At 47.9% G+C, this 15465-nt stretch overlaps 1 gene segment (V, D, J or C); it reads left to right on the top strand.

Moving 5' to 3' along the window:
- Positions 1–6967: 6967 nt before the first annotated feature.
- LOC142316933 (immunoglobulin heavy constant mu-like) overlaps positions 6968–15465 on the top strand; it is a 33493-nt gene continuing 24995 nt past the window's right edge. The window contains 1 exon segment of the C gene segment in view: positions 6968–7037. Coding sequence covers positions 6968–7037 — 70 coding nt within the window.

The raw sequence follows: 15465 nt of genomic DNA, 5'->3' as shown, positions 1-15465 counted from the left end.
ATAACTAAAAATAAAATGGGCTTCCCTGTATTTTGATTGCTGGACATCACAGTGCTGTAAAAATAAATCTTTAAAAAAATGACGTAGCGCTCCGCGGTATTTTTGATTCTCAGCGCAGATAAAGCAGACAGCTATGGGTTGCCACCCCCATCTGCCTGCCGTTACCTTGGTTGGCAATCAAAATACAGGGAAGCCCATTAATTTTTTCTATTTAAAAAATAGTTAAAAAAAAAAAATTACGTTGGGTCCCCCCATTTTTGATAGCCAGCTAGGGTAAAGCAGACGGCTGTAGCCTGAAAACCACAGCTGGCAGCTTTACCGTGGTTGGGGATCCAATGTGGAGGTCCCCTCAGGCTCTTTTTTATAATTATTTTATAAATATTAATAATTACACAATAAAAGTAGGGGACCCCCCAAATTGGATCACCAGCCAAGGTAAAGCGGACAGCTGTGGTCTGGTATTCTCAGGGTGGGAAGGTCCATAGTTATTGGGCCTTCACAGCCTAAAAATAGCAGGCCGCAGGCACCCCAGACGTGGCGCATCCACTAGATGCGCCAATCCTGGCGCTTCACCCCAGCTCATCCCGTGCCCTGGTGCAGTGGCAAACGGGGTAATAAATCGGGTTGATACTAGCTGTAAAGTCACCTGAGATCAAGCCCAGCAGTTTGTGATGTCATGGCGTCTATTAGATACCCAACATCATAAACTGTCAGTACTAACAAAAACAAAAAATCGACAAAAGAAATTTATTTGAAAAAACAGTCCCCAAAACATTTCCTCTTTCACCAATTTATTGTAAGAAAAAAAATAAAGGGGTCCCACGACGACTCTGGACCGTCTAGAATATGGGGGGGAGACACTCAGGGAACGTATCCCCCATTTTCTAGGAGTGCGGACCCTTCATGTGAGGAGTGTGGGTGCAATGAATCTGCACTCACTCTCCCCGGGTCCACAGCAGCATGTCCATGTCGTAATGGTTGCTACCAAAGCTGCAATGCCCTGCTCATGAGGTAAGGGCATGCCTAATCAGGAGAACTACTGTAGAGGAAGCTCTGCTCACTGGTATATAGGTGCTCAGAGGTAATAATAGATAAAATTAGTGAGTAACCTCGGCACTCTATATCTCCCAGACTAAGTCAGTAAGTCACAACGGATAGTAATGCAAAATCACTCTTTATTGGTCCGTATTAAGAAAATTTTTTTTTCATAAGCATATATGTTTTTGTCCAAAACAAGTTACAAATGACGTTTCGGCCTGAGCCTTCGTCAGATTGGACTTATCTGCATGTAATCATGAAAAATGACAATAATCAGTATCACATAAGAGTGAGAGAACAATAACATAAACTCGAACAATGTAGAGGTACAATTGGGATGCAGCAAAAAAATTGCAACACAGCAAGAAATGAAACACATGATACAAATGTCATAATACAGTACAAGGACAATATAGTAATGACAAATATGGGGTCAGAGTAGACTTAGACAGCTCTGGTACGAAAGAGATGTCAATCATAAAGTAACATGTGCAGTAGGTGTAGAGCTACACTATGCATGGCAGAGCTAATGGGTAGACCGACCATAGAAAAAGTAGAGAAAAAGTGGAGAAAAAGTGGAGAATAAGTGGAACATAAGAGGAGAAAAAGTGGAGAAAAAGTGGAGAAAAAAGTGGAGAAAAAGTGGAGAAAAAGTGGAGAAAAAGTGGAGAAAAAGTGGAGATTAAGAGGAGAAAAAGTGGAGAAAAAAGTGGAGAAAAAGTGGAGAAAAAGTGGAGCATAAGTGGAGAAAAAGTGGAGAAAAAGTGGAGAAAAAGTGGAGCATAAGAGGAGAAAAAGTGGAGAAAAAAGTGGAGAAAAAGTGGAGAAAAAGTGGAGCATAAGAGGAGAAAAAGTGGAGAAAAAGTGGAGAAAAAGTGGAGCATAAGAGGAGAAAAAGTGGAGAAAAAGTGGAGAAAAAGTGGAGCATAAGAGGAGAAAAAGTGGAGAAAAAGTGGAGAAAAAGTGGAGAAAAAGTGGAGTATAAGAGGAGAAAAAGTGGAGAAAAAGTGGAGAAAAAAGTGGAGAAAAAGTGGAGAAAAAGTGGAGAAAAAGTGGAGAAAAAGTGGAGAAAAAGTGGAGATTAAGAGGAGAAAAAGTGGAGAAAAAGTGGAGAAAAAGTGGAGCATAAGAGGAGAAAAAGTGGAGAAAAAGTGGAGAAAAAAGTGGAGAAAAAGTGGAGAAAAAGTGGAGAAAAAGTGGAGAAAAAGTGGAGAAAAAGTGGAGATTAAGAGGAGAAAAAGTGGAGAAAAAAGTGGAGAAAAAGTGGAGAAAAAGTGGAGCATAAGTGGAGAAAAAGTGGAGAAAAAGTGGAGCATAAGAGGAGAAAAAGTGGAGAAAAAAGTGGAGAAAAAGTGGAGAAAAAGTGGAGCATAAGAGGAGAAAAAGTGGAGAAAAAGTGGAGAAAAAGTGGAGCATAAGAGGAGAAAAAGTGGAGAAAAAGTGGAGCATAAGAGGAGAAAAAGTGGAGAAAAAGTGGAGAAAAAGTGGAGAAAAAGTGGAGCATAAGAGGAGAAAAAGTGGAGAAAAAGTGGAGAAAAAGTGGAGAAAAAGGAGAAAAAGTGGAGAATAAGTGGAGAAAAAAATGGAGAAAAAGTGGAGAAAAAGGGGTAATATTTGGGGTTAATACCAGATGTGTAATGTCACCTGGCATCAAGCCCTGGGGTTGGTGAGGTCAGGCGTCTATCAGATACCCGACATCACCAACCCAGTCAGTAATAAAAAAAAAATAGACGACAAACACATTTTTATTTGAAAAAACACTCCCCAAAACATTCCCTCTTTAACCAATTTATTAGATTGAAAAACAAATCCAGGTCTGGTGTAATCCAAGGGGTTGCCATGACGATGCACACTGTCCCAGTCAATGAAGAGCAGGATGTTCCCCATTGGCTGGGAGAGCAGTGCAGTGACCTGAGCTAACATCAATGGGTCAGCCCAGGTCACTGCAGGGGATGACAAGTGCTGCTGTCAGTGAGGTACATTACCTGCGCTGATCTCCAGTACACTGACAGCCCCTGTCACTGAGGTCAATGACCGGCGCCTTCACATCAAGTATCGCGAGAGGTCCGTGACGTCACCGCCAGTGTCAGTCTCGGGTCGGAAGCGATAGGTGATGTGACAAGCGGCGGCCATGGAGGACAGTGACAGCGCTGAGGTCGGGATGGCGGGACTTCATCACCGCAGGTAAGCCGAGCGAGCGAGCGAGCGAGCGGGCGGGCGGGCGGGGGGGGGGGTGGATGTGTGTGTGTGTGTGTGTTTGTGTATGTGTATGTATGTGTACATGCCGCGGGCAGGAGGGGGTGGAGCGAGCTGAGCGGGAAAGTGTGGGCTTCCTGCACGTAACTAAGATAAACATCGGGTTACTAACCAAAGCGCTTTGCTTGGATACCCGATGTTTATCTTTGTTACCAGCTTCTGGCAGGCTGCCAGCGATGGCTCCTGCACACTGTAGCTGTAAAAAGCCCTGCTTTTTGCTGCTAGAACCGTTCTCGAACGTATCTAGAACTATCGAGCTTTTAGCAAAAAGCTCGAGTTCTAGTTCGATCTCGAACAGCCCAAAAATCACTCGAGCCTAGAACTGGAGAACCACGAACCACGAACCGCGCTCAACTCTACTCATTAGTACAGAACCACCGTGACTTTGTGTGCCCTGTCCATGCATTAATGTCTCTGTTTTATACATGAGGCCTTTTAGCAAGTAATAGAAACATTTGTCTTCCACTTGTAAGCAAGGTTCTTGCCAGGCTCCTTTAACGTGATTAATTTTGACCTGAACCAAATTTCAAATTCTGTCATCTTTTTAACTTATGGATACAACTTATAATAGACTGTTATAATATTCTTTTAAAAATGCTTTCAAGACTTAAAGGGTTTATTTGAAATGTTAAAGGGAACCTGTCACCAGATTTGTCCCATATAAACAGCGGCCACCAACTATAAGTCCCTACATACAGCATTCTTAAATACTGTATATAACTGCTCAAGCCACTCTGTATAACATAAAAAGACCCTTCATTTTACACGCCTGTGAGGTCTGATGGCCGTCTCTGGGCGTCCAGAGCCTCCTCTCTTCTTGCGATCGCTGTTCTTCTCTTTCCTTGCTTCGTGTGCATGATGCGTCCTACATCATTCACACAATGTCCTCAATTGCACTCCTGCACACGTGCACGTCTCTTTGCCCTGCTCAGGACAGAGTAAAGTATTGTTTTACGCACGTGCAGGGAAAGGTCAAAAAAACGCCCACACATGCGCACTACAATACTTTTATTTGCCCTCAGCAGGGCAGAGACAAAAGTGTGTGCATAGGACGCGTCATCCACATTAAGGAGGTAAAGAGGACGGTCATAGAAGGAAGAGAGAAGGCGCCGGACCGAGACCAGTGACACCCATCGGACCGGACTGCCCTATAATTAAAGGTCTTTTTTATGTTATACACAGCAGTTTAGGCACTTATATACAGTATTCTAGAATGTTGTATATTAGAGTTTACTGGTGGTGGCAGCAGTTTATAAGGGCCAAATCTGATGCAGGTTCCCTTTAAAATTGTTGACCTATCTGTGGGATGGCACATCAATATGACATTGGTGGGGATCCAACACACAGCATCCTGCACAGATCAACTGAAATACGCTAGGGCAACTGTCAAATACTGCACTTTATCTCCCATTCACTAATTGAAAGGACCAAGGTGTGACTGCTAAAAATGTGTGTCGCCCTGGGCAAGCCAGGGGACACAGGTCACAACAACACACACACCCCACATTCCCTGCAGGTACACCAGCTAACCTACAAATCCTTGTTGCCTTCCTCCAGAGGCTGGTGGTTCACACCAGGGGGTGGGCCAGGCGGTTGGCTCCGCCCACCAAGGAGATCACAGTTCTGGAGGCAGGAAGTACCAGGCAGATTAGCCCAGGCAGGGCAAGAGTGAAGTTCAGCTCAGGGAGAGCTTGAGTGAGGAGTGGACAACTAGGGAAGTAAGAGAAGTGACAGAAAGCCTGAAGTTGGTCTGTGGCTGTGTGCCCAGACGGAATCAGCAAGGTCAGCAGACGGCGGTGAAGGTCTGGAGTGGGACTGTCTGGAGGTTACTGGAAGGACCCAGTTGGCTGTGTGCCCGGTGGTCTGGAGCGGATACAAAGGGCAGTCAGCACCAGAGCAGGGGCTTTTCGGATCCCAGCAAGGCTTGGAGTCGCTGTAAATTGCTAAATACGTTAGTGAAGGAGACGTAGATCTCCCAGCAAGCAAGTCCTGATTGACGGCAAAGGTCCAACCACAACGGGGAAACACCGCCACCGCCAAGGCACCAGTTTCCCAGGGCCGGCGCCTGCGGGCAAAGTGTGGAGCTCCCCCGGCCCAGATTGTAGTTGGGGAGCGGGTAACCGGTGGGAATCCATCGCTACCAATAGACTTAACATAGGTGCAGGGAAGAGTGACCATCACCGTCAACTGCAGGGAACCGCAGCACCGTGAACCGTCCGTGGGACCGTCCTACCAGCCGTTGGTTTACCGTACAAACTGTGTCCATGTCTCAGGCTGAGTGAGTACCACAGTGCCGCAAGGCACAGCGCTGCCCCCGCGTCCCTGCGCCCACCAGGCCCTGCACCTCACCAACCATCACCGGGCCCCGGGATCACCAACCCCTACCCACGGAGGGGCAACACAACACCTGGCTGCTCCACATCACCATCCCCGGGATCCCCGTATTAAGCAGCGGTGGTGCTACCAATCACCACAACCGTGGGTGGCGTCACGGACATTATCCCAACATCCCAAACCCCCCTTTCACTCACGGGCGAGGAGTGCCGCTCGAGGAAAACCCCCGGGATCCGGCCTACGGCTCGAGCCACCACTGAGCAGACGGACCCGAGTAGAAGGGGTGAGCGCGGTGTGCTGACACCCTCCTCCCCGCCCGCGACAAATGCACCCCCTATAAATAGGCCACTGGATATATGTTCTTGTTATCTGAATTGACTGTACATCTCACCAGATGAAATTTGGCCTATTCATGTTGGCAGGGTCAACCAAATAATGATTGTGTAGTTTAATTCTACTCTCCCCCGAAGACAGTTGATGGGGAAAAAAATGAATCAGTGATGTTGGAGTTAAACATGCCCAATCTTTTTTTTCCTTTACAAGACAGACCTCTGACACAGGCGCCTTCCAGTGGCTTATTCTCTTCTCCCGATTAAAACAAGTATGAATATTGGGCTTCACTATGCATGTGAATGTTTATAATGGAGTAGGGAGGAATAGCTGTCACCTGAACAAGTTTTCAGTCTTGGATCGATTGATGGGCAAAGAGAAGAATGTAGACCAGAGAACAAATCTAAATCTATAGTGTATAGTGCATGTTTATACCTTCCACTAGCATAACCAGAGCAATGGGAATACATTTCAGAATTATAAAACCTATCATGACTATTGATTTTTTACATAAAAAATAAAATAGACCACGAGGGGTTGTCCACCCAAGCCTATGACCTTTTGGAAAAAATATTTCCTTGGCAATACAACACATAGATTCAATAGTTTGTGTTTTTTTACTGAATGTAAAAAGGATAGCAAAGTAACATTTTTTAGCATTAGATGTTTTGATATTGATGATCAGATAAGACAGAAAAAAAGGAAGTGGGCACATTTTATTTTGATTGAACCAAGTAATACTTCAAGTCTTGCACATACCCAGACTAGACATGTGGAGCACCACAAACCACAGGCCTAAAAAACAATACCCTGAACAATAGCTTACAGATGCTATACAAAATCCCCTCTCCTCCCACCAGCATTCCCAAAAATAGACTAAATCTATGCCAACACCAATCTGTAGGCATCATTCCACCTCAGACCTCCAAAACAAGAAGAGGCAACCCACTTTAGTATTAGAGTGTATGATCTGCAATGCTTTCTTTGACTAAACACAACTCGACCAAAAATGGCAAGGGATGATCCCAACATGACTGAAACCATGCTCTTGAAAATGATCTACCATCTACAAACCAGAGGTAAGAATAACAATAAAATGACATTAAATATATTGGTCCACAACAACGTAAAAGAAAATAAATTTCCCGAGTGGATTTCCCCATTTTGGAATCCTTCCTGGTGAAGGAGCTTTGCTATGGCTTCAATCCTATGAAAGTGTCATTGTATTGTCAGGTAAGTACATATGTACAGTATATATACATTGTATAGCTATAATGATTAAGTGATTAAATTAATCTTGTGTTTAATAATTCTATAGATTATCAATAAAGGCTGCAATAATAACCATATACAGTATTCAGATCTATAAACTATTGACTGAAGATTATGATAAAGCTACAGCTGTTGCCTCGCATAGAGCTAATAAGCTATACTATTCATTTTACAGCCACTGCATCACACCAATCTGTCGATATATAGTATAATTTAAACAGATAATGACCTAATAAGATAATAGTTCTGTTTAACCTTGGAAGTTTTGCTAAGTAGAGCTCCTAAAACCTCTACCACCCTGGCAGTAAAGTAGTCAGAATCGTGTACCCATCAAGAGCATAACCGTACTGATAAAACTAGGCTAGCACTGACGGATACACATTTACGCTACAGCTTACGCATAAACATGGATATTTGGGTAAAGTCTATTACAACAGTTAGCTAATTAAGAATTAGGTTTTATGCATACAGCAAAATCATATAGATTGAGCTTGTATGGCAGGGCACCAAAGCAATACAGAAACCTAATACGGTGCTATATGGCCTCCATATGCTTTATGGCCTCTATATATTACCTACAGACCATCAGCTATCATGCATAGTCATATTCTCCCCTCAAAGCAATGCTTCTAAAGGAGAACACTTCCCTTCATAAAGAATCTGATGCAATATGTCACAACAAAGTCTCTATATGCCACTGTATGAAATTAAAGTCAAAGAAATGTACACTAGAGAGTTCTTGCACTGTTAGCTAGCCAGTATGCAATAGATAGCTGGTGAGCTTGTTAAATAGATCTACTGAATACAAATGGAGAGTACATGCAAGATCCCTGCTCATGTTTTTAGCTTTAGTGGTGAAGATTAGGATGATCTATCACCAGTATTGATTGAACTTTTTCTAATACCCATTTAGTAGCTAGCAGTATGCAATATCTAGTTGTGAGCTTCATTGAACTGCTGAATATAAATGGCTAGTACAGGCAAGACATTTGCCCATGATTTCAAGCTTTAGTAGTGATCTTATACTGATAGCCACAAGTCCTATTTTAGCAATTATATAGTAACTTGCAATTACATAGCTGGAACTATAGGCCAAATCAAATTCCATGATTGTACCTTTAGTGGTGAGGATTAGGACTAGCTCTTCCTAGTATGCTAGTTTATCTAGTAGCTAAACTAAACAAAATTTCTCCCCATGGTTTGGCTTTAGTGGTAGGGATTAGAGCCATCTCTCAGTAATTTTCACAGTACCATTTCTAGTAACTACATAGTAGCCAGAGATATGCAATGATGCAATGGCTGGCTGGTGAGCAAAAGCTAGCTGGTGAGCAAGAGTTAGCTGTGAGCAAGAACTAGCTGTTGAACAAGAGCTATCTGGTGAACAAAAGCTAGCTGGTGAACAAGAGCTAGCTGGGGAGCAAGAGCTAGCTGGTGAGCAAGAACTAGCTGGTGAACAAGAGGTAGCGGGTTATCAAGAGCTAGGCTAGCTGGTTATCAAAAGCTAACTGGTTAGCAAGAGCTAGCTGGTTAGCAAGAGCTAGCTTATGAGCAAAAGCGAGCTGGAGAGCAAAAGCTAGCTGGTAAGCAAAAGCTAGCTGGTGAGCAAGAGCTGGCTGGTTAGCAAGAGCTAGCTGGTTATCAAGAGTTAGCTGGTCAGCAAAAGCTAGCTGGAGAGCAAAAGCTAGCTGGGGAGCAAAAGCTACCTGGTGAGCAAAAAGCTGGCTGGTTAGCAAGAACTAGCTGGTGAGCAAAAGCTAGTTGCTGAGCAAGAGCTAGCTGGTGAAAAAAGCTAGCTGGTTATCAAGAGCTAGCTGGTGAGCAACAGCTAGCTGGCTATCAAGAGTTAGCTGGTGAGCAAGAGCTAGCCGGTGAGAAAAAGCTAGCTGGTGAGCAAGAGCTAGCTGGTGAGCAAATGTTAGCTGGAGAGCAAGAGCTGGCTGGTTAGCAAGAGCTAGCTGGTGAGCAAGCGCTAGGTGGTTAGCAAGAGCTAGCTGGTGAGCAAGACCTAGCTGGTTATCAAAAGCTAGTTGGTGAGCAAAAGCTAGCTAGTGAGCACCAGCTGGCCGGTTAGTAAGAGCTAGCTGGCCGGTTAGGGCTAACTGGTTAGCAAGAGCTAGGTGATGAGCAAGAGCTAGCTGATGAACAAAAGCTAGCTGGTGAGCAAGAACTGACTGGTTAGCAAAAGCTAGCTGGTGAGCACCAGCTGGCCGGTTAGTAAGAGCTAGCTGGCCGGTTAGGGCTAACTGGTTAGCAAGAGCTAGGTGATGAGCAAGAGCTAGCTGATGAACAAAAGCTAGCTGGTGAGCAAGAACTGACTGGTTAGCAAGAGCTAGCTGATGAGCAAGAATTAGCTGGTTAGCAAGGGCTAGCTGGTGAGCAAGAGCTGATTGGTCAGCAAGAGCTAGCTGGTGAGCTTAGCTTACTGAATATATATTGCTAGCATAGCCAAGGTTTACCAGTTTTAGTGATGAGGAACATGTTCTTCTCTCCTTAGTATTTTCTGGAACCATTGTAGCAATCATATAGCAGCTAAACAGTATGTAATAGCTAACCAGTGAGCGAGAGTAAATGATCTACTACTTTGGGTAGCACGGGCCAAATCTCTGCCCATGATTTTAGCTTTAATGGTGAGCATTAGGACTATCATTAGTATTAACTAGACCAATTCTAGCAGTTATACAGCATGTTGACAGCATGCAATAGTTAATTTGTAGACTTGCTTAATTTATTTATGCCATATATATTGCTAGCACAGTCTAGATTTCTTTGTAAGGATTAGGACCAACTTTCACTTGTATCATCCATTGGACTTGTTCAAGTGGCTATATAGTAGCGAGATCTTATGCAATAGCTAACTGGTTACCTTGGCTGATTTACAGAATATAAATTGTTCTCACAGGCCATATCTCTTCAACTTATTTTTAGTTTCAGTGTTGAGCATTAAGACCATCCAGGTATGCTTTGGAGCTATGCAAGTACGGTACATTTCTAATAGCTAGCCGGCATATAATAGCTAGCTGATGATCTACTAAATAAAAATTGCTAGTATAGGCCAAATCTGTAGCCATGGTTTTAGCTTTGTAGTGGGGATTAGTATGCATTGGATTTATGATAGCAATAATATAGTTGCTAGTGATATGCAATTGCTAGCAGGTGAGCCTTGTTAATTGAACTAATGAACATAAATGGTTAGAATATCTGCCCATAATGTCAGCTTTAGTGGCAAAAATTATATCTATCCCTCGCTAGAATTAGAGATGAGCTGTTTGGTTCACAAAACCGCAGTCCATGGTCCAGTTCAGTAAATTGATTTACGGAATATAAATTGATAGCACTGGTTAGTACTGGTCTCCTCATGGATTAAGCTTTAGTGGTGAGAATTGAAACTAGTATCTCACAAGTATCCATTGGACCTATTCTAGTATTTATATACTTGCTAGCTCATGGACTAAAGCTAGCCGATTAGCTTGGTTGCCTTACAAGATTTAAATGTGTCGCGGGCGGAGGAGGGGACGCTGCGCTCTCCCTCTGCTTGGGTCCGGCTGCCGCTGCTGCTGCGGCCTCTGCTGCTTGGTGGCTCGAGCGATGTGCCGGATCCCGGGGACTTGAGCGGCGCTCCTCGCCCGTGAGTGAAAAGGGGGATTGGTTTTGGGGATTTATTGTCCGTGACGCCACCCACAGTTGTGGTGATTGTGTGGACACCACCGCTGCTCTGTAGTTAACGGTGACTGTCTCTTTCCCTGCACCTAGTACTTCTGTTGGTTGCGATGGGTTCCCACCGGTAACCCGCTCCCCGACTTGGACATGGGCCGGAGGAGCCCCTCTTTGCCCGCAGGCGCTGGCCCTGAGAAACTGGTGCCTTGGCGGTGGCGGTGTCTCTCTCATACGGTTGGACTGTTGCCTTCAATCGGGACTTAGTTGTTTAGAGACCCGGAGGTCCCCTTCACTGACGGATTTGGCAAATTCACGGCGACTCCTAGCCTTGTCGGGATCCGAAAGGCCCCTGCCAATGGTGCTGGCTTCTCCTTGTGTACCGGTCCGGTACCGCCGGGCCACCACCCGTCCACGGTCCTCACGGCAACTCCGATAGGCCACTCCTGCAGACGGTCACTGCCGTCTGCTAACCTTGCTGTCTCAGTCCGGGGCACACACCCGGACTAACTTCAGGCTCTTCTTTTACTACTTTCCTAGCTTCACTCTAACTCCTTTCTCTTCCTCCTCCAAAACTTATCTCCTCTCACTTGCTCCTCTACCACTCAACTCCTCTCACTTCCTCCTCCAACACTAATCTGCCCGTTTTCCCTCCTCCAGGACTGTGAACTCCTTGGTGGGTGGAGACCAACCGCCTGGCTCCACCCCCTGGTGTGGACATCAGCCCCTGGGGGAAGGCAACAAGGATTTCTGGTTTAGCTTAGGTGTACCTAACCGGGGTGTAGGGTGTGGTGATGTCATTACCTGTGACCCCTGGCTGGTCCAGGGCGTCACATTCCCCCTTAGCAAAATGCAGACCGTCCGCGGGCTGCCCGTCCAACACCGGTTTTATTTTTATTTTTAAACTGTGAAAAGATAAGAAAACAATACAAGTAGAAGAACATCATCCCACAACTGGAGGCACTTTTCTTAAACGTTGCAAACGGTTTCAAACGGTTATGGCTTCCGCTCTCACCCACCCAAGTAACCTGGCCCTGATGCTGCCCCTAAGAAAACAGGCAGCACCCCTTGACCCCAGTCCTGCACCAAGTTACCCGAGCGGGATCTGTCCTTTCCAGGGGACCCACGTCCATGGGGAGCCCCTGGAACCCCCAGAGGGTAGCTACCGGTTCCTGTGGTGGCTGGGCCCCAGCCTGCTCCACTGCGGGCCCTCCCTCCAACCTGCCTCTCCGGAGGCGGCAACGGTGGAAGCTGCAACAAAAACATTATTTACATTCCACAAGTTTGTAGTTGCCCTGCAAGTTCATGGGCTTGTCCGTAAGGAGTCCCTAACTCAACTTTAAATGGTCCCCACGGGGACAACGGTGCCGGCAACGACCGGTTCAATCAAGCAGACAATCAGGTGAACTTCGGTTGATCACTCATTTTCCTTTTTAAACTTTAAACACACATGGATGATCCCAACGGGGACTGTGACAACGGTGCTCCGCTGCCCTACTCAGAGTCCTTGGCATCACTTTGGGGAAGGGGCGTGGTGCTCACACGGGCCTCCTGGCTGCCCCTCATCTTCGCATCCAGCGCAAACCACCCCCTCTCCCCGCAGTGCCGGGTGTATTGTACAAGGTCCCCTGGCATCAGGTTGCGGCCTGGGTGTTCTTCTGGCAGGTGAGCATTCACATCCCGCCGGGCTATGAACACTTCGGCCTCCAGACCCGGTTCATAAATGAATCCATAGCCCCGGCGGACATCAAACCGCCTCACCTGCCCCTCATACAGCGGGCCCCGGACACGAAAAGTTGCCTGACGGAGATTCTCTTTTTCCCGGATTGCACGGGCCACCAACTCTGCCTTCTTCCTTTCCCTCTCCTCGATTTCCAGGCCCAACGGTACCGGCTCCCTGTCCCAGTACGGCGCTGCTGCGAGCTCCGGCGCACGGGTCGGGCCCCGCGAGACCTGTTGGACACTGCCCACTGTTAGTGATCTGGGCGGCAGGTCCCGCGGTGACTTGGCCTTGGACGCCGCCTTGCAGCGGCAACCCGACGCAACCTCAGCCGAGGTGTGGGGGATGGGCACAGGGGCTTTCCTCTGCTGGGCCTTCGGCACGGAGCGGGCTATCGGCTCCGGCTTGGGGAGCTTCTCGGGGGACGCCTCCGGTTCTGGCTTCGGAGCTTTCCAAGGGAGCACCTCCGGTCAACTACTGGCTCCGGCTACAGGTCGGCCCGCCGGGGCGGGCATGCTGGGTATCGCTACCGGTTGCGGTGGCAGCGGGCCTAGTGGCGGGGTCACGGCTTCCGGGACGGGTGGCGAGGGAGGCAGCAGGGTGAGAGGGTTTAGACCGGGTCCCGCAGCCGCGATGACCGGCCCTTCAAGGGCATCGGGGCATGGGTCACTCACCCTCCCTTCCGCAGCTTCCTCCTCGCGTCTCCGCATGGCCGCTATGACCTCCACCATGTCGGTCTCCCACTCCTTCATAAGGAGCTGCATTTTGACCTGCAGCCTCTGGTAGAGCTGCGCGGTCCGGATCTCCACCCACGCCGCGGTTCCAGGCGCGGGGGCTACGGTGCTTCGGGACGGCATCCACATGTTGCTGGCGGCCTCTCCCAGGAACAAGATGGCTGCAGAGTCCTGGCGTCCCTGCTTTTATAGCCGCGGCTAGATGCGACCAGTCACCATTTCGTCCCCTTTAGCCTTTTTTCGGCTCCTCCTCTATCGGGGCGGGATTTTGGCCTTCACGCCTCCACTACTCGAGGGGACGCTCGAGCGGGAACTTTTCGCGCCAAAGATGGCGGCTTCTGAAATTTTTCGGCCGGACACCTCCGGCGGTAACAAGGCGCACCTCCACCAGACGGCAGAGCGGTAAGATCCTGTTCGTGACGCCAAGTTGTCGCGGGCGGAGGAGGGGACGCTGCGCTCTCCCTCTGCTCGGGTCCGGCTGCCGCTGCTGCTGCGACCTCTGCTGCTCTGTGGCTCGAGCGATGTGCCGGATCCCGGGGACTTGAGCGGCGCTCCTCGCCCGTGAGTGAAAAGGGGGATTGGTTTTGGGGATTTATTGTCCGTGACGCCACCCACGGTTGTGGTGATTGTGTGGACACCACCGCTGCTCTGTATGGGGATCCCGGGAGCGGTGACAGGGAGCAGCTTTGTTGTTATTTCTCCCCTCCGTGGGTAGGGGATTGATTGTCCCGGGGCCCAGTGATGGGGTAGGGATGGATGGCAGGCCGGGTGCGGGGCCTGGTGAGGTGCAGGGTCGCGGGGGCAGCGCTGCGCCGTACGGCACGGTGGTACTCACTCAGCCTGAGACGCTGACACAGTTCTCGGTAAAACACACGGCTGGAAAGACGGTTCCCACGGACGGCTGCTGTTGCTTTTCCCCGGTAGTTAACGGTGACTGTCTCTTTCCCTGCACCTAGTACTTCTGTTGGTTGCGATGGGTTCCCACCGGTAACCCGCTCCCCGACTTGGACATGGGCCGGAGGAGCCCCTCTTTGCCCGTAGGCACTTGCCCTGAGAAACTGGTGCCTTGGCGGTGGCGGTGTCTCTCTCATACGGTTGGACTGTTGCCTTCAATCGGGACTTAGTTGTTTAGAGACCCGGGGGTCCCCTTCACTGACGGATTTGGCAAATTCACGGCGACTCCTAGCCTTGTCGGGATCCGAAAGGCCCCTGCCAATGGTGCTGGCTTCTCCTTGTGTACCGGTCCAGTACCGCCGGGCCACCACCCGTCCACGGTCCTCACGGCAACTCCGATAGGCCACTCCTGCAGACGGTCACCGCCGTCTGCTAACCTTGCTGTCTCAGTCCGGGGCATACACCCGGACTAACTTCAGGCTCTTCTTTTACTACTTTCCTAGCTTCACTCTAACTCCTTTCTCTTCCTCCTCCAAAACTTATCTCCTCTCACTTGCTCTTCTACCACTCAACTCCTCTCACTTCCTCCTCCAACACTAATCTGCCCGTTTTCCCTCCTCCAGGACTGTGAACTCCTTGGTGGGTGGAGACCAACCGCCTGGCTCCACCCCCTGGTGTGGACATCAGCCCCTGGGGGAAGGAAACAAGGATTTCTGGTTTAGCTTAGGTGTACCTAACCGGGGTGTAGGGTGTGGTGATGTCATTACCTGTGACCCCTGGCTGGTCCAGGGCGTCACAAATGGATGGCATAGGGGATCTTTGACCATGGGTTTAGGTTTGGAGGTGAATATTGGGACTTTTTCTACCTAGTATTTATTAAATTCATGGCATTAATTACTGTATTTAATAGCTAGCCAATATGCAATAGCTACGTGGTGAACTCGATTTTATGATTTACAGAATATAAATGGCCAGCAAAGGTTATATGTTTGCCTATGGGTTTAGCTATATTGACGAGTAATAGGACTTCTCACTTACATCCACTCTAATCTAGTAAGCATGTATAAGCTAGTTGGTATGCAATCCAAAGTTGGCTAGCCTCCTTAATTTACAGAATATAAATGGTTAGCACAGGGTGGATTGCTGTCCATCATTTTAGCGTAAGTGGGGAGGATTAGGATGATCTCTTCCCAGGACACATTGGATCTATGCTAGCATATATCTAGTACATGCCCA

Source organism: Anomaloglossus baeobatrachus, chromosome 1, assembly GCF_048569485.1.
Source record: "Anomaloglossus baeobatrachus isolate aAnoBae1 chromosome 1, aAnoBae1.hap1, whole genome shotgun sequence".
Lineage (NCBI taxonomy): Eukaryota > Metazoa > Chordata > Amphibia > Anura > Aromobatidae > Anomaloglossus > Anomaloglossus baeobatrachus.
This window is presented reverse-complemented; position numbering and strand designations above follow the sequence as displayed.